The sequence below is a fragment of the Lathyrus oleraceus genome, chromosome 6 (genome assembly GCF_024323335.1).
Source record: "Lathyrus oleraceus cultivar Zhongwan6 chromosome 6, CAAS_Psat_ZW6_1.0, whole genome shotgun sequence".
In the NCBI taxonomy this organism is placed as follows: Eukaryota; Viridiplantae; Streptophyta; class Magnoliopsida; order Fabales; family Fabaceae; genus Lathyrus; species Lathyrus oleraceus.
This window is the reverse complement of record NC_066584.1, coordinates 511,051,852-511,076,099: the sequence shown is the minus strand read 5'-3', so window position 1 is coordinate 511,076,099 and position 24,248 is coordinate 511,051,852. Positions and strand designations below refer to the sequence as shown.

Genomic DNA, 24,248 nt, shown 5'->3' with positions numbered 1-24,248 from the left:
GTTTTTCAGTGGTTATGAAAGATGGAGCCTTTAAATTGTTCGACACCCATAATAACTTGGTCTTAAAATATCCTATATCAAAGAAGAAGACATTTAATACCATGATCAGTTTGACTGAGGTACAATGCCTAAAAAAAGTGGTCGACCACAAGCATAGTTAGTTATGGCATTTGAGGTTTGGCCATTTGAACTTTAGGCCACTCAATCAACTGATTACCCAGGATATGGTAATTGGTATACCAAGTCTTGTGATGCCTGACAAACTCTATGAAGGTTGCTTTGTAGGGAAGAAATCCAAAAAGTCTTTCATTTCGACTATGCCAATAAGATCCTCCTGCATACTAGAAGTAGTAAATTCAGATGTATGTGTCATGTTTGAGGGTCATACCATTGGTAGAAACATGTATTTTGTCTTATTTGTCGTACACTCGAAAGCTTTAGATTTATGTTATCAAGCGCAATAACAAAGTATTTTCAATCTTTAAGAGATTCAAAATGCTTGTCCAAAACCAGAGTTAAAAGAAGATTAAGGTTCTACGAACAGATGGAGATGGTGAATACACATCCAATATATTTTAAGAGTTTTCTGTATAACATCTAATTGATCCCAAGGCAATTGTTCCTTACACGCCTCAACATAATGGAATAGCAGAAAGAAGAAATCAGACCATATTTGATATGGCAAGATGCATGTTGAAACAAAAGAACTTGCCTAAATTCTTATGGGGTGAAGCAGTTACTACTCCTATTTATATTATGAACAGGTGTCCAACCAAGAAACTAAAGAACAAGGTTCCTAAAGAAGTATGGAGTGACAAATGACCACCAATCATTCATATGAAGATGTTTGGCTCTCATGTTCCTGATGCTAGGAGAAGGAAGCTTGATGATAAAAGTGAACCTATGATTCTAGTAGGATATCATAAGACTAGAGCATACAGACTATTCAATCCTAGCAATGATAAGATCGTGATGAGTTGAGACATTATGATTGATGAGAACTTTGGTTGGGATTGGAATTCAGGTGATGCAACTAACAAGCCATTAATGAGATATGGAATTGATGAAGCAAGTAGTGAGCACGAAGAAATTCCAGTTATTGATATTCTAGTCGCAGTTGAAGTCGAAGCAGACAATAAAAAGGGTGTGGCTAGCACAAGCAAAAGACCTCAAAGTACTAGAGTTCTACCAGCAAGGCTTCAAGATTGTGAAGTGGTCGGTGATGATGAAGTCACACCAGTTGGAGATTTGGTTCATTTCTCTTTACTTGTAGGTGATGAACAAATCAACTACAATGAGGCCTTAAAGGATAAACAATGGAAGGCGTCTATGTTTAATGAGTTACAAGCTCGAAAGAAGAAGTGCATGGGAGCTAGTCGAATTACCAACACACATTAAAGCTATCAAAGTGAAGTAGGTGTTCAAGCTAAAACACAATCATGATGAGTCGATTGCAAGACATAAGGCAAGACTAGTAGCTCGAGGTTTTCTCTAGAGAGTAGGACTTAACTACTCTAAAGTATATACATTAGTAGCAAGATTGGATACTGTCATATTGGTGATTGCCCTGGCATGCAAGCAAGGTTGGTCGACATTTTACTTAGATGTGAAATCAACATTTTTGAACGGTCCCCTAGATGAAGTTGTGTATGTCACACAACCTCCTGGGTTTGTGATATAGGAGGAAACAAGTAAAGTGTACAAGTTACACAAAGCTCTATATGGTCTCAAACATGTACCTAGGGCATGGAACAAGAAGATCGACTCATACTTAGTTGAATTGTGTTTCAACAAATGCATGCTTGGGTATGATGTCTATGTACAAGTTATGGCATAAGATATAACCATTATCTACTTATATGTTGATGACTTGCTAGTGACAAGAAACAAAATGAAGAGCTTGTCGAAGTTCAAAGAGTTAATGAAGAAAGAATTTGAAATGTCAAATCTGGGAAAATTATATTATTTCATAGGCATGGAATTTCAAATTTCGAAGCAAGGTATGGTGCTACATCAAAGAAAGTATGTCAAAGAAATACTCAAGAGATTCAGGATGGAAGACTTGAATCCTGCATCCTCACTTGTCGAACCAAATCTGAAACTAGAGAAACATGGAGAGGAGGATAAGGTCGATGCTACTTTGTTCAAACAAATTTTAGGATCCCAGAGGTATGTGTGCAACAATAGACCTGATATAGGTTTCTCAGTCGAATTGGTAAGCAGATACATGGATGAACCAAAGGTGTCACACATGAAGGCTGCAAGAAGAATCCTAAGATACCTAAAAGGATTAATAAATTATGGAATCCTATTTCATCAAGATTCTGAAAGCAAAGAAGTTATGATTAATTGATATTCAGATGTTGACTGGTGTGAAGATAAGGAAGATCACAGAAGCACAACTAGTTATTTTTTGAAGTGTTTGATGCCTCAATCTCATGGTACTCGAGAAAACAACTTATGGTGGCATTATCATCATGTGAGGCTAAGTATATAGCATGATCATATGCTGCTTGTCAAGCAATCTGGATCAAATATGTGCTGGATAAAATTGAGGTCAAAGTGAAGAAACCTCTGGTGTTGTAGATCGACAATAAGTTAGCCATCAATCTTGCAAAGAATTCAGTTCTGCATGGAAGGAGTAATCACATTGAGGCTAGATTTCACTTCCTAAGAGAGAAGATAAATCAAGGTGAACTTGAAGTGAGTCATTGTTCGAGTGAAGCATGGTTGACCGACAATTTCACAAAGAATTGAAGATCGACAGATTCCTGACTTTGAGAAAGAAATTAGAAATAGTTCAAATCAATTATTATTAGTTTGTGTTTGACGACTTAGATTATAAGGGGTATGTTGTGATATAATTCAAGCCCAAACCCAAATTAACTACTTGGGTTGGAATTTAGAATGTCTAATACAATTAGTAGCTACAATTGTTTGTTTATTCTTATTATTAATGTTCACGAAAAACCGGTCTTCTCAACGAACAGTACATATTTGTTAATTTCTCAAATCCATTTTCAAAAGTACTTTGAAAAAATGACTAATTTCTCTATCAAAATTATGATTATCGAAAATAAGTTGAGAAATTGGCCAATGAGTGTTTCAACACTACTCAGTATAAAAAAAATAGAATTTTGGACGCTGGATTCTTAAGATAAACCAAACATGTCTCATAGAGTGATTTTGCGCATTTAGATTGAAATTTCTAGTCCATCCAAAGAGCTCCAGAAAGACATGGTTTATAATGAGACAAGATTTCCAAATGCATTGTAATGTTTAATACAATTTTGGTATTAATCAATTATACATGGACATTTTAAACAAAAATGATATTTTGGAGAATTGATTTATAAAAGCAATCTAGGATAATAAGAGTAAATTGTAGATTTATCATGCTATTTATTATTTTATTTTTTGTCTTACTTACAGTTTGGTTCTTTATTAATATTTCTAATACAGAGTATTTTGGATTTTTTAAAATTAAATTAATTTAGAAAAATATTTGTTTTAGTATGTTCATATTACTATAAAGAAACATGTACTATATATTACTCATTCCGTTTCTTTTTAAGTGTTATTTTTTAATTTTTTACACATACAAAAAAAATTAATCATTGTTGTTATTTTTCATACAATAATTCTTCTTTTACCTATAATACCCTTAATTATATATTATATTTATTTTATTTTTTCTCTCTATGTAAAAATTAGCTAGAGGTAATTTTGACAAAAAAATCATTAATACTATCTTGAATTTTGTAAGTGACAATTAAAAGAAATATTTTTTTATCAAAAAAGTAATATTTATAAAGGAGCGGAGGGAGTAATATTTTTGAACTAAATTGCATGCAATTTTATACTTAAATGGAATGAGTTTATGTCTCAAAACAAATATAAACAGCACCCTAAAAAGCCATTGTTGGTGTATTGATGTGATTTGATGTTGACAGGAATACAATGCAATATAAACGTGTTATGGGGTCCCCAACCAAATAAAATGAGTGGAAAAGGAGATCACTCACACTCTCCTCTCCTTTATGTAAAAGATGAAATTATGAATTGATTTGAACTTGCCTTTTGGAAACTAGTCTGTATTTGTGTGGTGAACTTGGAGATTTATGTCGACAGATCAAGCAAGATAAGATACCATCGGTCTATGAATCATTACTCAATTCTTTTTTTATATATAAACAACAAATACTCCTCAAAACACGTTTTTCTCATCGATAAACTCACCCATTCATTTTTTAATTTGTAAATTTAAATTTCTCCATATGTGTCATAATGTATTTTAATATATGTGAACTAGTCAATTGGGTCGCTCATTGTGGGACGAAGGAAGTATACATCTTTTGATGTTCAGTTCTTCTAATTTGTTCATCGTTTTGAATTTCTCCGTTTAAACAACAGATCAAGTTCTTCTTAAGATGTTTGAAAAGTATTCTAAAATTGGATCTTCATCGGAAGCTTGAGAATTAAATAACAAACACGAGCATCTCTTTTGATAATTATGTTAGAAATTTTGAAGAAATATTTAAGAATAGAATTAAAAGATGTGTGGAAAATTGTGGAGAATGAATGACTTATTTATAAAAAAAAAGGCACTTCTTTTGCCTATATTACATGTGACAATCCTATTGACGCATTGACAGAGCATGCGTCAGGGGCTGTGGCCCTTATATGCTTGTTTTAGTGCATGTATTAGACCTAGAGACGCCTCCTCTTTGATGCGATTTTTTTTAAACATGGATATTTTGATTAATAATGGAGAAAGATAGTTATTGTGATATTTAATTAAAAAACTTGATTATTTAAAAAAAAATACTTTTCCACAATTATACAATTACAAATCAATCATTATTTGGTATTGATCTAACAATTTAAAAAAAGAATTTATTTTCTTTTATATCATTTTCAAATTATGTATTTCATGAAAACAATTATTTTGTAAAATTTTATGCTATTATTAAGTGTTATATGATATATGGATGGATTTATTAGACATTATATGACATGTTTGATCCAATTTGAGTCTTAGAAATGCGTGTAGTTGTATTGAATTGTGTTCATCTTATTCATAATAATAAAAAAAATTAGGAATGAAGAAGGTGACTCGGAAGAGAGGGCGACCACGCCGTAAGGTACCCTTGTCACCGGAAACTCCATCACAAATCAAGGGATATCACAAACAAACAGAAGAGGAAAAGCAAAGTGAAGATGATGAGGCCACCACAGAAAAGAAGAAAGAATAAATTATATCAAACAAGATTATTTCACTCTTGATGGAAAGAAAATTTAGAACGAACACCAGTACAACCAAACCCCTCTTTGAATTATTTTTCACTCACAAGGAACTAAGACAACTTTGAGTGAACAAATATAAAAGGATAGTAGAAATTTGAATTCTGGTATGTTTTGAAATGAGGAGAATCGTCCTTTAAAAATAACTTAAAAAGGAAAAAGATCTATGAGATTTTAATGCTCATAAGTCATAATCGAGTATCCATATCACCTAATCCATTATGTAGTTTAAATATAGAAAATTTTCAAATATGCTGCCACTAATTAATTAGAAGCCTTAATAATCAATTATGAGGTGTTACTAAAGAGATAATTGGTTAACCCTGATGTGCTAATTGATTATCTAGTGTAAACTACACTCATAAAGGTTTATTCAAGCTAATAACCAACTAGCAACTTGCGTAAGACATTTTTTTGGTGATTTTATAAAAGTAGACACACTTCAAAAATATTTTAGTGTGTGTAAGAGTGCTTTAGTATCTTAGGATATACACTTATACTTTTACAATACACTAATCATTCAGACATTGGAGTAGACAAACTTTCACACTTACTCTCTTTCACAACCTTGAAGTTTCAAGATCCCTTGCTAGATTCACCATGAATTCAACACTTTATCTGAAACTTGACATCTTCTATCTGATGGTATTTGATATGTCTTCTTTGATAGACGCTAACACCAAATGTTGCTTGATCAAATATATTAAATGATTCAATCGAATTCCTTATGACATTAGGTGTTGTCAGCATCAAAACAACCAAGGATCATTAGTTGATGACTGTACTTGCAAACACATAGCTATACACTAAACCCCATTCGACTAGCAAAAAGTTTGCAGTGGTTGGATTTCATTGATCTGTAAAGGAGATATGGGTCTGTCCTCCAGTATGTGGGTAATTTTGATGTTCTCACTAGCAAGAGATTGACGTGGCCTAGTCGTTAGATGCACTGCGGTTCTTTTACCTTTGTTTATCATTCTAAATGTTAATTGTACTCGTAATAGTTGACAACTGTGGTCCTCACAGACGACGTCAATGATCTTGTGAAGATCAATGAGATTCACAAAAGAGGGTGAACTTATATATGAATGTCAACTCTAGTATTTTGAATGTGCTTTGGTTCTCTTGTCCGACAATAGGGGTACCTGCAAAAAGTCAGACACTCAAGTCACTAAGAGTCAAAAGTGAGAAGTATTTAGATTTAAAAATGGGTATCTTGATGTGACACCTAAATTGTCCTTTTATAATGGCATTTTAGGATTTTAGGGATGATAAACTGGAATGTCTGCTCTGTTTCGACTCATACAGGACAGACCCGCGAGAACCACACCTTTAAAGTCTAAAATTGAAAAAAGATCTATAAACTCTTTTAATACTATCATACTCAATCAATTATTAACTAAATTTAATCCCATCCAATTAAACCAATGACCGAACCGTAACAAGATTCATTAAATAATTGATGAATCTAGTCCATATATAGACCATATACATCAAATCTTCAACGAAACTAAAAACAAAATTTTATTTATAATAATAACAAAAATAAATATTAGTTGTATTATTAAAATCAATATTTTTTTTAATTTAAATTTCATATCATTCAAATAAATATTTTTTTATGAAACTGACAATATACAAATATGTCTTTGATGTGTTGTGTCACTAATATAACTTTTGTAATAGTAGTCAAACTTAATGTCATATGTTTAATAAACATTATAGTATTTTAAGCAGACTTAACAATTTCCTTAACCAACCTTCCACCATTATAAAAACACAGCACCAATCAGTCACAAAACACACAACATTCATTCGCCAATTCACATTCTTTCTTCGTATTCATTCATCGCAAATGGCTCTCGAGATCGCTGTCAAGGCCGCCGTTGGTGCTCCGACTATTCTCGGAGACTGTACGCTCTCTCCGTCTAGATTTCGGTTATTTGTTCTTCTTTCATTTTTCATATTTTGATTTTGTTTTGTTTTCATTTCAGGTCCATTTTCACAAAGAGTGCTGTTAACTTTGGAAGAGAAGAAGATCACGTACAATACTCACCTGATTGATGTCTCTAACAAACCCCAATGGTACTCTAAAATCAACTCTGCATGTAGTTTTTCTCTTTTTCTATGTATTGTTTGTGTGTATTTTGTTGAAATTTGTGGGTTATTATTCATTGTTTTGTTGTTAGGTTTTTGGAAGTGAGTCCTGAAGGGAAGGTTCCAGTGGTTAAGTTTGATGGAAAATGGGTTCCTGATTCTGATGTTATTGTGGGGCTTCTTGAAGAGAAATACCCTGAGCCACCTTTTGTTACTCCTCCTCAATTTTCCTCAGTGTATGGTCCTTCAATTTGACACTCTTTGTCCTTTCAGAGTTGACTTTTTTCACACCGTTTTGTTTTCATTGTGTCGCTGTCACTGTTTTTGGTCCAATTTTGTTCAAAAATGCTACATGGACCCTTCATTTTTCTACACCTGCATCAACTTTCAAATCACATGCAAGTCCGTGGTTAATTTTATTGAGTTGTTGGTTAATTTAGATCATGCATAAAATTGTGAAACTATGGTAAATTATGTAGTTGAATTAATTACAATATTGATCCGTTGGTGAAGGCTTGGGTCCTTAGAGGTAGATTAGACCGTCTCAAAGGCCGGATGCTAAATTAAAAAAAAAAAAATACAATTTTGATCTTGAATTGAAATAATCCTCTACTCAACTGAATTAACAACATTTTCTAAAGTGATTTGTAGGAGAAAATGGGTGTTTGAAAATTATTACTGTTGATATCTTTTCTTATGTTAAAATTTTCTTTTGTTCTTTTTGTGTGGTGATGTTTAAGGGGAGAGATGGTAATAGTATATTAGTAAGAGGCATCTCTTCAAAGAAAGAACATCCTTGAAAAGAGGTTATGACAATTCACACCTTGAAGATAGTATTTAAGATCATGAGAATGCTTATGTTAGTGTTGGTTATGATCTTTTTTGTCTGTTCTTTTGTGAGGTGGGGGTGCGAACAGTTAAGTTAGTACAAAGAACTATTTGGATTGATTTATTTGAGCTTATTTACTTGCTTAAACACTTCTAAAACTCTTTAAGAAAGCTTATGGAAACAATCTATGACCTTTTCTGCTTATTTCCATAAAAATCTCTTGGATAGATTAGGAAAAAAGTTCGACTTTATTTTATACACATTTTTATAGAAATAACTTATACGTAAGCATTAAATGATAAGCATCTGTGCTTCTGAATTTGGCTGTACACACTCCATGTTCATAATTGCAGTGGATCTAAGATATTTGGGACTTTTGTGAGCTTTCTGAAGAGCAAGGATTCAAATGATGGAACAGAGCAAGCCTTGGTTGCTGAACTGAATGCTTTGGAGGAACATCTTAAGGCCAATGTATATATGTGAATTTATAATCAACAACCTTATTTTTTGTTAAGTTTTGTTTCTTTTTTTACCTTATGGTAATAGCTAATTAGCCACACTAATATGTTGGAGGTATGTATGGTAACCCAGGGTCCGTATGTTGCCGGTGAGAAGGTCACTGCTGTTGATTTGAGTTTGGCACCAAAACTTTACCATGTAGTGGTTGCACTTGGCCACTTCAAGAATTGGACTATTCCTGAGAGTTTGACACATGTTCACAACTACGTCAAGGTAAGCGGTTGTTTTCTGCAATACGTTGAAGTTAGCTTCAGATGACTCGTGAATCTTTATCTTTTTTTAACGGGTCCTATTTAACCGTAAAATTAACTGTGGAGTATGTGTATGGAGGTCCTTTTTGTCATACCTTAATCATGAAAATGTATGTGAGGCCTTGAGCTATAGGTCGCATTGCACGCCTCAAAGTCGGTCTTGCAATCGTGTTTTATGCATTGCCATTGAACTTATGTGAAAACCGAGACGGCCCTGCAATCATGCCTTATGCATTGCCATTGAACATCTGTGAAAACCGCCTGATGAAATTGTTTGGCATTTTGTTATGACTATTTTTTCACATAATGAGGCACAAACTGTATATGATTGGTTGGTTGATAGATAATAATGTTATATTGCAGCTGCTCTTCGCTCGCGAATCATTTGAGAAAACCAAGGCTGCAAAGGAATACATCATTGCTGGATGGTTACCAAAGGTCAATCCATGAAGTAGCTCGAAACTATGAGTTTAATGAACAACACCAGCCATGCACTATGATTGAAGGTTGTTAAGAATTAAGAACAGTATGTTGTAGCTTATCATTTTGAACGGTTGAATTAGTATGTTGTTCTCTTCTATAATAAATATGTGGTTTGTTCATGCGTGTTTTGTTGATCCATAACTGGTATTTTTCGTCAATCAGGAACATATGTATTAACTATGACGTTCCTGAATGATTTCCTAATCGTGCCAAACTTTAGATTACCGAATAGTATCTTCTCTTTAGATGCAAATTGCAATTTATGGCAAATTAGAGAACTGATTGAAGGAAAGCAGCATGTTTTCTTCTGAAAAATTAAAGATATATACTAGTACATGACATGAATATTTACATACAATGTTTCTGAAATCTTATGTACATAAAATGTTTCTGAAATCATGTGGATGATATTCTTGATCATTACAATACCATAATAATTGACACAGATAGCACTAGCTAGTGATAATAAAGTAGAAAATATAAAGATTTACTAAAGTACCTAAATTGGTCATAATTTTCAAGAGGTGAATTATTGTGTTTATTTGTTGTGTTGTTGTGGATTTTGAGAGGAATCCAAAGTTGAAATCATATTCTTTATCACGTGAGTTGTCATATTCATTATCCAACTTCTCAAGGCTGAATACATAAGACTTAACAAGTTATGAAGAAATATGCTGATGCTAAGAGATGATTTGCCGAGTTTCAGATAGGGGATGTGGTACTAGTGAAGCTACAGCCTTATAGGCAACATTCCATTGCTCTGCATCAGAAACAAAAGTTGGGATTGTGCTATTTTGGATCATTTCTTTTGATTCAGAAGATAGGCATATAAGTATCTACACTAGCTGAATCACATGATGAGAGTGGACGTGGGAATAGAATTAGAATTTCTAACAGAAAGTACATGGAGGAAACCTGACTCTCCTCTCTGAAGCTTCTATGCTTTTCTAATCCTTCCTTAAACTCCATTGTATCCCTACTGCAAGTGGCTTAGCTGTATACTTTTATATCTAAAATTGTACTATTGCATTGATTTATTAGTATAATTTTCTAAGCACCATTCTCAAGGAATGATCCTTTCATCAAAATCTTTGTTAGTAACACTTGAGAAATAATTGATTTTACAAAGGAATTATAACAATTAGATGTATGATTTCACAATGATTTTCTGGCCAGTATTTTGCAGTTAATTAGGAGACATGTAAGCTTGCACCATTTATATATATCAAGGATGACAGAAGAATCATCATATTTTCTTGGGTTTTTGATTTTGGGTTTGCGAGTGATGTATTAAGGTTGATTTTTTTCTTTAATGAGATTTGATTTTGTGCAAATTTTCTAAAGCTTGAGATTTATTTTTGTGATGATTTAATGCTATTTAATTTTTTTTTGGGTGTGATAAAATTAAGGCTGATACATGTATTAGTCCCTTAATTTAATAATTTTCCGATTTAGTGTCTTAATTAAAAAACTTTATAAGTTAGTCCCTTAACTTCATTCATGTTATTTTATTTGATCATTTCCGTTAATTTCTAACAAAAAACAACTGTAAGTTCCGGTAACGTGCTGTGACAACAAGATCATTCGTATAAATCTGAGTCTAATATATAAGGTTAAAATTGAAACATAATTTAAATTGTGTATAAGTTTTTAACTACACATGTCGACTCAAATTTGTATCAATGACTTTACTGTCACGCCACATCACTAGAATTTAACGTTTTATTTTTTTTTGTCAAAAATTGACGTAAGAGACCAAATAGAATAATTGAAGTGAAGTTAAGAGACTAACTTATAATATTTTTTAGCTAAAAAACTAAAGCGGAACATTTAAATTAAATTAAAGGATTTGATGATTAATTATACCTAAAATTAATATCTTTGATTCACTTATGTGTGTCTTGTAAAACACATCTAAACTTCACTTGAATGAGAGACTTTAGATCAGAACTTAGTAGGCTTAGATGACCAAACATATGTATCTTGGGGCAAGATATATATATGAACATAAACCAATACCTTTGGTTCATTTGAATGAGATATGGATATGTCGTTTTATCGAAGTATTTTGTAGAAGTATTTATTTAAACTTTGAGTGATGAAGAAAAAAAATATGCTTAGAGATTTCTAGAAATCATAAAGGCGAAAAGCAATAACAATATCGACATAATATGCCGAAGCAGCATGGGTAATCTGGAGGGAAACAATTGGTGACAATTAACCAGAAGTCAGCATGCGGCTGGGGGTCGACAACACCAAAGTCATTGTGGCGGTAGAGGCAAGGAGTCTAGCGGAGGTTCAGTGGCAAGTGCGACGATTTGGTCCGGTGTATCGATGTTTGTTTGTCGAGTATCAAGTCAATTTCATTCGGTTCACATGTATCGGGTTGGTTCATTTCAGTTCACATATCTGTTTGTTAATGAGTTGTATTTAGGGATCTTTAAGGATCCTTTATATTTCAGCAGGTATAAATATGCATCTTTATCATTATTGATTTTACAACCTTCAGAACTTCATGACTAAAGACATATAAAAGGGTTAGGAATCCTATTAGGAAACTTAGAGAGTGTAAAAGAATGTCTAAATCAAAGAGGTTTGACAAGTCCAGATTAAAATGTTTCACTTTCCAAAAATCGATCACGTCATTACGGATTGTTCATAGAGAAAGGGAAAATATGATTATATTTAGATTGCAGCTGTCTAAAATGAGGATAGTTATAAGAGTTTTGATGCATTAGTGATTTGGAGTTTGGAGATTGAAGAGTCTTGGGTCATGGGCTCATGTTTCTCTTATCACATGTGTCCAAAAAAATAATATTTTAAGACTTTGAAGTTGGATAAAGTTGGATCGGTTCTCCTTCGTGACAATAAGGCTTGCAAGGTTCATGGTATTGATACATTCATACTTAAAATGTTTGATAATCGTGAGTTTATTCTATACAATGTGTGGTATGTTCCAAAGCTTACTCGAAATTTGTTATCCATAAGTATGTTTGATAATTTAGGCTATTAAACTAGAGTTGACACAAAATGTAAGATTTTACACGGTGTAGTGATCATGGTTAAAAAGTCTAAAAATATGGGTTACATGTTTTAGAAAATTTTAATGTTTTTGCTCTTTCATCATCAGTTAGTGAGGACTTTTATGAGAAAAATGAGCTATGAGATCTAAGGTCTAGATATTATATATGATTGTTTTTGTTTTAGAGCACTTTAATGAGCTCACATAAGACAAGGGATAAAAACACATTTGACCACTGAGTTGCCATAAAATTTCTAAGGTAAGGATGACGTTAAAACAACTTATCTGGTTGGCAACTATTCTTTCACAAAAATAGACTTCTAGATACCTATGGAAGTTTAGACTATAAAATCTTTTAAATACTCTATTTTCAAGGTCATCAAAGTTTTGTCTATAGCATAAATCAAGCCAATCCAACTTGATGGTAAAGTTTAGGATTATATCTTCAATAGTTATCCAAGACGTGAGACGAGATATGAATTGTGGAAGTGGAATCTGAAAGATCAAAGTTTATCATTCGCAGATGTATAACCTTTAGTAAGTCTCGTCAGGGTATGAAGTGTAAAAATCGGGAGATGAGGGTTTTATAAACTATGGCAGAGAAGACTCAATATAAGGTGAAGTATGCTGCTATGGATATTAGTAGTATGGAGGAAATGATTACAGATGCCTCTGATTTTGACTTGTGATAAAGTAAGAATGGAGATTGTACCATCTCAAATATACGATTATGGAGACCTTGAATGTTATGATTTCAATGAGGATAAAGGGTTGGAAAACTAAGAAAAAAGACTTTTAGAGAGACATTTGAAAGCAGATGGAGTAAAAAATGGTTGAAATACCATGCTTGTGAACTTGTTAGATTACATAAACAAGCAAAGTTGGTTAGAATCAAGTAGTGCAAGTGAAAAAATCAAGGTTCAAGCGTTGTTTAAACTTGACCGATGTTGTTGAATAGAGATTTCAACATAGTATAAAAGAGTAAGATGGTTGAAGAGTAAATTGACATCTCGTGTTTTAAAATCAAGATGGAGAATTGTAGAAATATGTCTTAAAATCATAAACGATGAAGAGTAAGAAAACATATATAAAGATTTCCATAAATCATAAAGCCAAAAAAACAACAATAATGTCGACGGAAGATGGTAGAGCCGCGAGGGAGGTCCGATGGGTGGCAGCAAATGGAAGGTCGATAGGAAGTCGACAGACGTCAGAGGAGGCGGTTATATGTTTAAATTCAAGGTCGACTGGAAGTCAAAAATAATTTTATGTTGCAATGAAAAAATACTTGATCAATTAGTGAAAAAACTACCGCTATATGTAGGCTTCTTGTTTGTTTGTTGTATTTTGTATTGTGTTATATGTTTTTCTATGATCTCAATAATATCTCTCGAATTTCTCACGCCAAGGATTATTATAATTAAGTTAAGATCATACCGGTGGAAGTTATAATTGGATTAATATGTGCATGTTTAGAAAGAGCTTCCATGCATTCTTCCTTAGTCATGTGAAAGATCAAACACTTTTCGATCAGGTGCTGCACCTATAATAAATATTCAATTCACAAACTCTGTCAACTTGCATGTATGAGAGTATGATCAGTGATCACCATTTAACTATATACAGTCACAACAAAAAAGGAAAAAGATAGTTATAGACTCTAATACAAACTTTACCAAGTGAATGTAAGAAGCCGAAGAAGAAGAAGACGAGTCTCCCATTATCTAAACTAGCTTTTGGTATTGTATATGGAACAAGTCAACAAGATTTGTAATGTCTATAGGTGGAAATAAAATGTACTAGAATATAAAGTGAAGTTGTAAGAGGGTGCATCAAGAAAGTGGTGGGGGTGCATGGGACCCAGTGCCCCACGTGGGAGATAAATGCTAATTGGTCGGGAGAGGATCAGAGGAGATTCTAAATCACCATTACATTTGTCTTATACTACTACTACATAGTAGTATCATCATCTATTTATCTCTCTCTAGTATAATACAAATTGTATATATTTGGATTTTTTTAATTATTTAATTTGTAACTGATACATACCAATACATATTTATTGATAATTTTTTTTATATTAATTTTAATTATTTCAAAAGATTAGTCTTCCTTTCTAATTGCTAACTTAAAAAATAATGTATTGAAAAATGGTAAAGTAATTTTTTTTGAGTATATGTAAAATGGGAGTTTAGAATTTAGGAGGAGTATATGAGGTAAATTATTCAAAGTGTTGGGTTATTAGGCTTGATTTAGTGAAGTTTGTATATGTGTTTGGGGAAGTCCAAATATGTTTCGGGCTACCAACATAATTTTTATTGGAGATTGTTTTTTTATTATATGTGTTGCTCACTCACCACGATACAAATTCAATAATGCTTTTGAATTTTAGATTTTATTCTCCATTGAGCATTGTTGAAGTAATCCAGGATATTATTTTGAAAATATGAATAAGAAAAATTTCATAAAATTAGGAGGATGATCAACATACACTTCCTTCTAAATGTAACAGTTCAAAAACACATTATCTACATCCATTTGAAAGAGTTTAAGAAAATATAATGCATGAGAAAGATAGAAGCATCCTTATGGCTTCTAATCGAGCTAAATTTATGCCTTCATGTTGATTGTAACTTTTTGTAACAAGTCTATCATTGTTTATTTCTCAAAATATTTGCAAAAATATCAAGCTTGTTGCTAAGACCCACTTAGGTTTCAGTAACTAGATTAGCTAAATATTTAGGAACAAGCTTCCAAATGTTGTTTCTTTCAAATAGATTTAACTGCTCTTGAATAGTCAAAGATCAATATTCGTAAATGGTAGCTTCGTCAATTCCCTTTCGCTCAATGTACAAAACAAAAGCCATAAGGTCACATACCTTGTTAAGGGAGTGCCGGGTGATAATCCTCTTAGAGATATACAATTATATTCTGAAGAAGGTGTTCTTTGGCCATCCTTTATTCCTTAAGAAAATCTTGATGATCTAAAGAATTTTCTTCACTTATAATCTGATCTCGAACTTGATCGTGTTCTTCTTCTTGATCTTTATATTCATCCTCTAGAGTTATCTTTTCCAAGATACCTGCATAATCAACGACTTCCACTTCTTCTTACTAGGGGTTAGTTCAACAAAGATAATATGTATGAGTTCTTATATAGTTATGACCTTTTCGAAAGGAAGGTCTAAAAGAGGAAGACAATTTTATTTCAAGGTTTTAATGACCATGCATATAGAAGAAATACTTTATTACCTATGTATAAAACTTACTTAATATTAAGTAACTTGTATTATAAAACTTTAATCAATTAGAGCAACTCAAGGGTAAGATTAATGATCTTACCAAAAATCACATATTCAACGATATCTCCTTGTTGTTATTATGCGAAGAAATTTTCTCTTCGTAGGAGTGAATAAGAGAGCATATTTATTTCTTCAGTTGTATGACTTGAAGAGTCATTATCAATGTCATATTTTGAATTTAATTTTTCAAGCATATATGCATATCATGAGCATACATATTTTTATTTTTAGTAATATGATTGTCTTTATTACAGTAATTTTATTTTAGGGTTTAGAATTTATATGTTGGTTAGGTATTACAATTATTCCTAAAGTTTTTGTTGTTGTTCTTAGGTTCATAACAAATGTCATCCTTATTGCAAGACACTATTTGGTTACCTAACAAAAGAATCAGGATGTCTCTTTCTTTAGTAAATTTATCAAGTGTGTTTTGAAGATCATCAACTTTAACTTTCAAAATCTCACATTTATCACACTTGATAGATTCATCTAAGACTTTATGAAAAAAGGAGGAGTTTTAAATCAGATGATCCTGTCTCCCTTTAAGACTTTCTATTTCTTCCAAAAAAAATTATTTTTCAATTCGAGGAAAGAAATAATGTGTTTGGAGATAGAAACAATTTGTTCAAATTTGTTGTTTTGTCTTTAGTTAGATTTTTGCACATGCAAAATAAGTCTTGTTAAGAAAAATAAAAGGTTACTTCATATTATTCATGATTTTCCATGAGACATGTGTTTGCTTTTTTCTTATCAGAGGATTCCATATAATTTTCATCCCAAGGCTATTTTAAGTTTTTTTTTGCGGTTTCTTGGGCCTTTTCTAATTTTTGTTTCTTCTCTCTTCCTTTTTGCGTTGGTGATTTAGCATATTTGATAGAAGTAAAAGTGAGTAAAATTCACAGTCTAAGCACAGTTAGATGAGCATTTCTATGCTATGCTCAAGGCTCAATAAAAGACACTTTTGACAAGAGAAGTTCAAATATTTAAAAGACGGTTTAAAACAACATGAGTAGTTTAAGGCTATTCAAATGTCGAAGACACATAGAAGTATACTAGATTGTAATAGTATATAAGACTAGTTCATTCATGTCAAAATGGGTCACAAAATTCATTAAGCATTTTCTATAGAACTTAAGTATCCAAGTCACAGAGAGAAAATCGTTTGTGAGAAGATGAATGAATCCGCATCATTTTCTTTTAATCTTTAAATTCGAAGCATTTACTTAAATTATCTTTATGTTCTTTATTTAGTTTTTATCTTTAAAGAAATTATGTATTATTTAGTTAGAGTTTATATTCAAACTTCCGACATTCAAACATTAATATTCAAAGTATAAACATTCTTTCTCAAATCTTTGACACAAAATATCATAGGATTTTTTTGAGTTTAATCCTGTAAGTGAATGAAAACTTGTGATTTTATTTGCCAAAAACTACAGTAAACACTCATATTTAAGAAAATGTGAAGAAAAAGCATCTTCCACTAGATTCTTCGAAATAAGAAAATGAAGAGAGATGTCAACCTCGAGGAGAACTATAAAAGAATCTTCTTCCAACGAAGAAGATAAAGTTTTCTTAAAGGCATCCTGCAAGGAAAATAATGTTAAGGTAACTAAACCATCATATGAGAAATTGTTTAGAATTAGTTCTGAATTAGTTGAAGAGAATGATAAGCTTAGAAAATGCAATATAGACCTTAAAAAGCATGTAGTATTTCTTGAAGAAAGTAACAAATCATTTAAGATTGAAAAAGGTAAAATTATAAACTCAAGAGAAACATGTGAAACTTGTGTCTCTTTGAAAAAGGAAGTATTTAATTTTCATGAAACCCTAGGAAAGTTAACCAAAGGAAAGAAAAGCTTGACTTGATCTTATCAAGTCAAAGGCCTTTGTTAAATAAGAATGAACTAGGATTTAAAAAGGATAGAAACCCTATCAAAGGTGTATATCATAAGGAAAAGAATCATCCAATTTATAAATACACACACCGCAAAAGGTCTAGCTATCTAGAACCTTTGTGTTTTGACAAGTTAAAAATGTCTAAAGGTAATAACCCTAGACCTTCTAGAAAAACTAATGCACATGAATCCAAGAAAATATGGGTACCAAGGGTGAAACCTTCATGTTTTGCATGTATGTTTTGCTGCTCTAATCCTTAATGATAATTAATGGAGTTTTACAGAGAAGTATACTTCTAAGTATATAATATGTATGAAGTCTCTGATCCAAGAATGTACAATGACGGAAAATATCAGTTACAGTGATCAAAGCAAGTGTTTTGAGAATATGTCAAGGTTTATGATTGTCAGTGATCAGTTGAGAAAATACATTTGTAATGGACCTATTCATTTCATTGTTCATACCAACTCTCGCTTCCAACGATGTGTATAGAAGGACACGGTGTTCCCTTTAAGGGAAATATTTAATTAAAGTAGTACATTATTTTAAAGTTGAACTAATAAAAAAAACTCCGATTAATCCTTTAAAACAGTGTTTTTAATATTGCTAATCTCAATAAATTATATTTACGAACCAAAAAGATGAGTTTCCAAGTGTTTTATAGAAAGGAGGTGCAAATAAGACCAAACAAGGGTGTAACACACAAGCCAAAAACAAAATATGTTGAAAATGGGCCAACCAATCGATTGGGACTATGAACTAATTGATTGGATCAACTCAAAAATATGAAATTTAAACTTTGGAGAAAACCATAACGACTAGTTGGATGAGACATAAATGCAACGAGTATTTGAAATAGCTAACTCACAATTTTTGAACTTTCCAATCGATTGACACATCTTTCTAATCGATTGGACAAAAGATATATATATATATATATATATATATATATATATATATATATATATATATATATATATATATATATATAGGTAGGTAGGTAGGTAACCTTCCATTCTTCTAATCTCATCCTACTCTTTCTTGTGAATTACATTAGAAACATGTTATCTCTCTCAATCATCCATAATCACCTCCAATGACTTCAGAAAGAACCCAATCCTCCCAATCATCATCATCCTACTTCTCCAAAGATTTCTCCACTCAAGCTCAGAAGAATAATTTCAATTGATATTATGCCGATAGAGAATGATATGTCTCTAACTACTTGGATAAACATCTCTTCAGGGATTTCTCGCTCATGGAAGCTTTCATATTTGCCGGCCTGAAGGACTTCGTCTTTGAAAACCCTCAAGAGAGGTACCTAAAATTTTGAGTGATGAAGAAAAAATATGCTTAGAGATTGCTAGAAATCATAAAGGCAAAAAGCAATAACAATATCGACATAATATGCCGAAGCAGCATGGGTAATCTGGAGGGAAACAATTGGCGACAATTAACCAGAAGTCAGCATGCGGCTGGGGGTCGACAACACCAAAGTCATTATGACGGTAGAGGCAAGGAGTCTAGCGGAGGTTCAGTGGCAAGTGCGACGATTTGGTCTGGTGGATCGACGTTTGTTTGTCGAGTATCAAGTCAATTTCATTCGGTTCACATGTATCGGGTTTGTTAATTTCAGTTCACATATCTGTTTGTTAATGAGTTGTATTTAGGGCTCTTTAAGGATCCTTTATATTTCAGCAGGTATAAATATGCATCTCTATCATTATTGATTTTACAACCTTCAGAACTTCATGACTAAAAACATATAGAAGGGTTAGGAATCCTATTAGGAAACTTAGAGAGTGTATAAGAATGTCCAAATCAAAGAGGTTTGACAAGTCCAGGTTAAAATGTTTCACTTTCCAAAAATCGATCACGTCATTACGGATTGTCCATAGAGAAAGGGAAAATATGATTATATTTAGATTGCAGTTGTCTAAAATGAGGGTAGTTATAAGAGTTTTGTTGCATTAGTGATTTGGAGTTTGGAGATTGAAGAGTCTTGGGTCATGGACTCATGTTTCTCTTATCACATGTGTCCAAGAAAATAATACTTTGAGACTTTGAAGTTGGATAAAGTTGGATCTGTTCTCCTTCGTGACAATAAGGCTTGCAAGATTCATGATATTGATACATTTATACTTAAAATGTTTGATAATCGTGAGTTTATTCTATACAATGTGTGGTATGTTCCAGAGCTTACTCGAAATTTGTTATCCATAAGTATGTTTGATAATTTAGGCTATTAAACTAGAGTTGACACATAATGTAAGATTTTACATGGTGTAGTGATCATGGTTAAAAAGTCTAAAAATATGGGTTACATGTTTTAGAAAATTTTAATGTTTTTGCTCTTTCATCATTAGTTAGTGTGGACTTTTATGAGAAAAACGAGCTATGAGATCTAAGGTCTAGATATTATATATGATTGTTTTTGTTTTAGAGCACTTTAATGAGCTCACATAAGACAAGGGATAAAAACACATTTTACCACTGAGTTGCCATAAAATTTCTAAGGTAAGGATGATGTCAAAACAACTTATCTGGTTGGCAACTAGTCTTTCACAAAAATAGACTTCCAGATACCTATGGAAGTTTAGATTATAAAATCTTTTAAATACTCTATTTTCAAGGTCATCAAAGTTTTGTCTATAGCATAAATCAAGCCTATCCAACTTGGTGGTAAAGTTTAGGATTATATCTTCAATAGTTATCCAAGACGTGAGACGAGATATGAATTGTGGGAAGTGGAATCTGAAAGATCAAAGTTTATCATTCGCAGATGTATAACCTTTAGTAAGTCCCGTCAGGGGATGAAGTGTAAAAACCTGGAGATGAGGGTTTTATAAACTATGGCAGAGAAGACTCAATATAAGGTGAAGTATCCTGTTATGGATATTAGTAATATGGAGGAAATGATTACAGATACCTCTGATTTTGACTTGTGATAAGGTAAGAATGGAGATTGTACCAACTCAAATATACGATTATGCAGACCTTGAATGTTATGATTTGAATGAGGATAAAGGGTTGGAAAACTAAGAAAAAAGACTTTTAGAGAGACATTTGAAAGCAGATGGAGTAAAAAATGGTTGAAATACCATGCTTGTGAACTTGTTACATTCCATAAACAAGAAAAGTTGGTTAGAATCAAGTAGTGCAAGTGGAAAAATCAAGGTTCAAGCGTGGTTTAAACTTGATCAAGGTTGTTGAATAGAGATTTCAACATAGTATAGAGCAACAAGATAGTTGACGAGTAAATTGACATCGTGTTTTAAAATCAAGATGAAGAATTGTAGAAATATGTCTTAAACTCATAAACGATGAAGAGAAAGAAAACATATATAAAGATTTCCATAAATCATAAAGCCAAAAAAACAACAATAATATCAATGGAAGATGTCAAAGCCGCGAGGGAGGTCCGATGGGTGGCGGCAAATCGAAGGTTGATACGAAGTCGGCATGTGCCGGAGGAGGCGGTTATATGTTTAAATTCAAGGTCGATCGGAAGTCAAAATAATTTTATATAAAATGTACTAGGATCAATAATAGTTGTAACGAAAAAAATACTTGATCAATTAGTGAAAAAAATACAGCTATATGTAGGCTTCTTGTTTGTTTGTCTCAATAATATTTCTCACGCCAAGGATCAGTATAATTAAGTTAAGATCATACCGGTGGAAGTTATAATTGGATTAATATGTGCATGTTTTGAGAGAGCTTCCATGCATTCTTCCTTAGTCATGTGAAAGATCAAACACTTTTCTATCAGGTGCTGCACTTATAATAAATATTCAATTCACAAACTCTGTCAACTTGCATGTATGAGAGTATGATCAGTGATCACCATTTAACTATATACAGTCACAACAAGAAAGGAAAAAGATAGTTATAGATTCTAATACAAACTTTACCAAGTGAATGTAAGAAGCCGAAGAAGAAGAAGACGAGTCTCCCATTATCTAAACTAGTTTTTGATATTGTATTATGGAACAAGTCAACAAGATTTGTATTGTCTAGAGCTAGAAATAAAATGTACTAGAATATAAAGTGAAGTTGTAAGAGGGTGCATCAAGAAAGTGATGGGGGTGCATGAGACCCAGTGCCCTATTAGATTTAATTATTAGATTTAATTCATATTTAAGTTTGTTAGATATTAGATTTAAATATTAGATTTGATTCATATTTAAGTTTGTTAGAGGCTTATAAATAGGGTGTCAATCATTGTAACTTTTAATCCTTTTTGTAGCCATCATTCTCTGAATAAGAATATTTCCATTCATCATATATTCTACCTTTGCACCAACAATTGGTATCTAGAGCTCCGGTTCAGATTCATTGGGAAACACGGGAAACACGAGTGAACGTGAGGTCTTGTGTGTTTGATTTTGATTCTTAGATTCGTGTTGAATATTGAACAAAATCTGATCAGAATTTTAATTCTGTGGGTTGGGAAACACTGTGTGAGAAATCTGAGTGTATTGTGCAAGGTAGAAAGATGAACGGAAACGGCAACATGAACACCAAACTTCCAGTATTTGACGGTAAAAACTGGAATCGTTGGATGATCCAAATGCGTGTACTGTTCGGTGCTCAAGATGTTCTAGATCTTGTCACTGATGGTTATGTTCCGGTAGCAGCAGATGCGACGGATGAACAGAAAAACGCGCAGAAGGAAGTAAGGAAGAAGGATCAGAAAGCATTGTTCTTCATTCATCAATGTGTTGATGTAAATGTGTTTGAGAAGATTGCAGATTCAACGACAGCAAAGGCTGCGTGGGACACACTGGTTAGATGTTATGGTGGTGACGCATCAGTGAAGAAGGTGAAGCTTCAGTCCTTGAGAAAGCAATATGAGAATCTCAACATGAAGAATAATGAGAAAGTTTCTGAATACATCTCCAGAGTGATTCTGATCACTAATGAGATGAAAGCGTGTGGAGAAACTCTTTCTGAAGAAACAATCATGGAGAAGGTATTGAGATCCCTTACCTGTCAATTTGATTACATTGTGGTAGCAATAGAACATTCCAAAGATCTGAGCACCATGAGAATTGAAGAGCTGCAGAGCAGTCTAGAAGCGCAAGAGTTGCGTTTGACTGAGAGAACTTCTGAAAGGGAAGTAGAGCAGCAGGCTCTGAAAGCAACTTCTGATAGGAGGTATCAGAAGCAGTCAGAAGCCAGGAGAAGATCTGATGGTGGTCAGAAGTCAGAAAGCTCAACCTCTGATAGACAAAAGAATGCTCAGAAGGGAAAAGAGAAGTATGACAAGAAGAAGATCCAATGTTACTGTTGTAAGAAGTTTGGTCACTTTGCTAGAGACTGTTGGTCAAACAAGGAGAGAAAATCAGAAGAAGCAAATATAGCCAGAAGTTCTGATGACGAATCTGTGCTATTGATGGCCTCTGAATCTGATGATATGGATCTGATAGACTGGTGGTATATGGACACTGGTTGTTCAAATCATCTTACTGGAAACAAGAAATGGCTGGTTGACTTTGACTCTGAAAAGAGGACAAAGATCAGATGTGCTGATGACAAATATCTTAATGCAGAAGGTATGGGAAATGTCAGAGTGACTCTGAACAATGGGAAAACAGCATTGATTCAGAACGTGTGGTATGTACCTGGCATCAGAAGCAATCTGATGAGTGTGGGACAATTAATTGAGAAAGGTTTCTCAGTTACCATGAAGGACAATCTTCTGAAGCTGTACGACTGTAATCAGAAGTTGATTATGGAGTCAGAACAGGGAAGGAATAGAACATTCAAGGTGAATGTCAGAACTGCAGACTCAGAATGTCTTAGTGCAACAAGTGCTGAGAAGGAGAGTGAGCTGTGGCACAGAAGATTTGGTCATTTGAATTTCAGAAGCTTAAAACATCTGAATTCAAAGAAGTTGGTACATGGAATTCCTGCAATTAAGAAGCCTGAAAAGTCATGCAAAGTTTGTATGGAAGGAAAACAACCACGATTGCCATTTGCGTCAGAAACTGCTCCAAGAGCAAAACATGCCTTGGGAGTTGTACATTCTGATGTGTGTGGTCCATTTCCAGTAGCATCGATGGGAGGGAATAAATACTTTGTGTTATTTGTTGATGAATTCACAAGAATGACATGGGTATCCCTTATTAAGTTCAAACACGAGGTGTTTGATGAATTCAAGAAGTTCAGAATGAAGGCTGAGAATCAGAGTGGTCAAAAGCTGAAGATTCTTAGAACTGACGGTGGAGGTGAGTATAACTCCAAAGAGTTCCAGAAGTTCTGTGAGGAGAATGGAATTGAGCATGAGGTTACTGCTCCTTATACCCCTCAACACAATGGTCTTGCTGAAAGAAGAAACCGAACTTTGCTTGATATGGTGAGAAGCATGCTAAAGGAGAAGAAGCTTCCTCAGAAGCTCTGGGGAGAAGCTGTTGCCACCGCAACGTATGTACTCAACCGATGTCCTACGAAGAAGTTGAAGGAAATAGTTCCAATACAGAAGTGGACTGGAGATAAGCAAAGTGTTAGTCATCTGAAGGTGTTTGGTTCTGTTTGCT

At 33.1% G+C, this 24,248-nt stretch overlaps 2 protein-coding genes across 4 annotated transcripts in view; one reads left to right on the top strand and one right to left on the bottom strand.

Moving 5' to 3' along the window:
- Window positions 1-7,006: 7,006 nt before the first annotated feature.
- Window positions 7,007-9,602, top strand: LOC127098111 (glutathione S-transferase DHAR2). Its single transcript, XM_051036614.1, has 6 exons — window positions 7,007-7,217; window positions 7,299-7,389; window positions 7,494-7,637; window positions 8,584-8,701; window positions 8,822-8,962; window positions 9,364-9,602. Exons 1-6 carry the CDS (start codon window positions 7,010-7,012, stop codon window positions 9,448-9,450), a joined length of 789 nt encoding a protein of 262 aa, XP_050892571.1. The 5' UTR covers window positions 7,007-7,009; the 3' UTR covers window positions 9,451-9,602.
- A 205-nt stretch (window positions 9,603-9,807) lies between these two features.
- Window positions 9,808-24,248, bottom strand: part of LOC127098113 (uncharacterized) — a 28,355-nt gene continuing 13,914 nt past the window's right edge. Inside the window, exons 1-3 of one of the 3 annotated variants that reach the window (XM_051036618.1) lie at window positions 21,621-21,697; window positions 13,943-14,048; window positions 9,808-10,243 (exon numbers count right to left, since the gene is read on the bottom strand). In XM_051036618.1, coding sequence (XP_050892575.1) covers window positions 10,164-10,243; window positions 13,943-14,048; window positions 21,621-21,665 — 231 coding nt within the window. In that variant the 5' untranslated portion in view covers window positions 21,666-21,697 and the 3' untranslated portion in view covers window positions 9,808-10,163. Of the gene's footprint in view, window positions 10,244-13,942; window positions 14,049-14,181; window positions 14,283-21,620; window positions 21,698-24,248 lie in introns of those variants that run through there. The other 2 variants (XM_051036617.1, XM_051036619.1) reach the window with 2 other exon arrangements.

Excerpts from the sequence above, each read along its gene's own strand:
- LOC127098111 (XM_051036614.1), top strand. The coding sequence starts at position 7,010 with ATGTTTAATAAACATTATAGTATTTTAAGCAGACTTAACAATTTCCTT. Across the intron at positions 7,218-7,298 it reads TCCGACTATTCTCGGAGACT|GTCCATTTTCACAAAGAGTG; the intron begins GTACGCTCTCTC and ends TTTTCATTTCAG. Across the intron at positions 8,702-8,821 it reads AGGAACATCTTAAGGCCAAT|GGTCCGTATGTTGCCGGTGA; the intron begins GTATATATGTGA and ends ATGGTAACCCAG.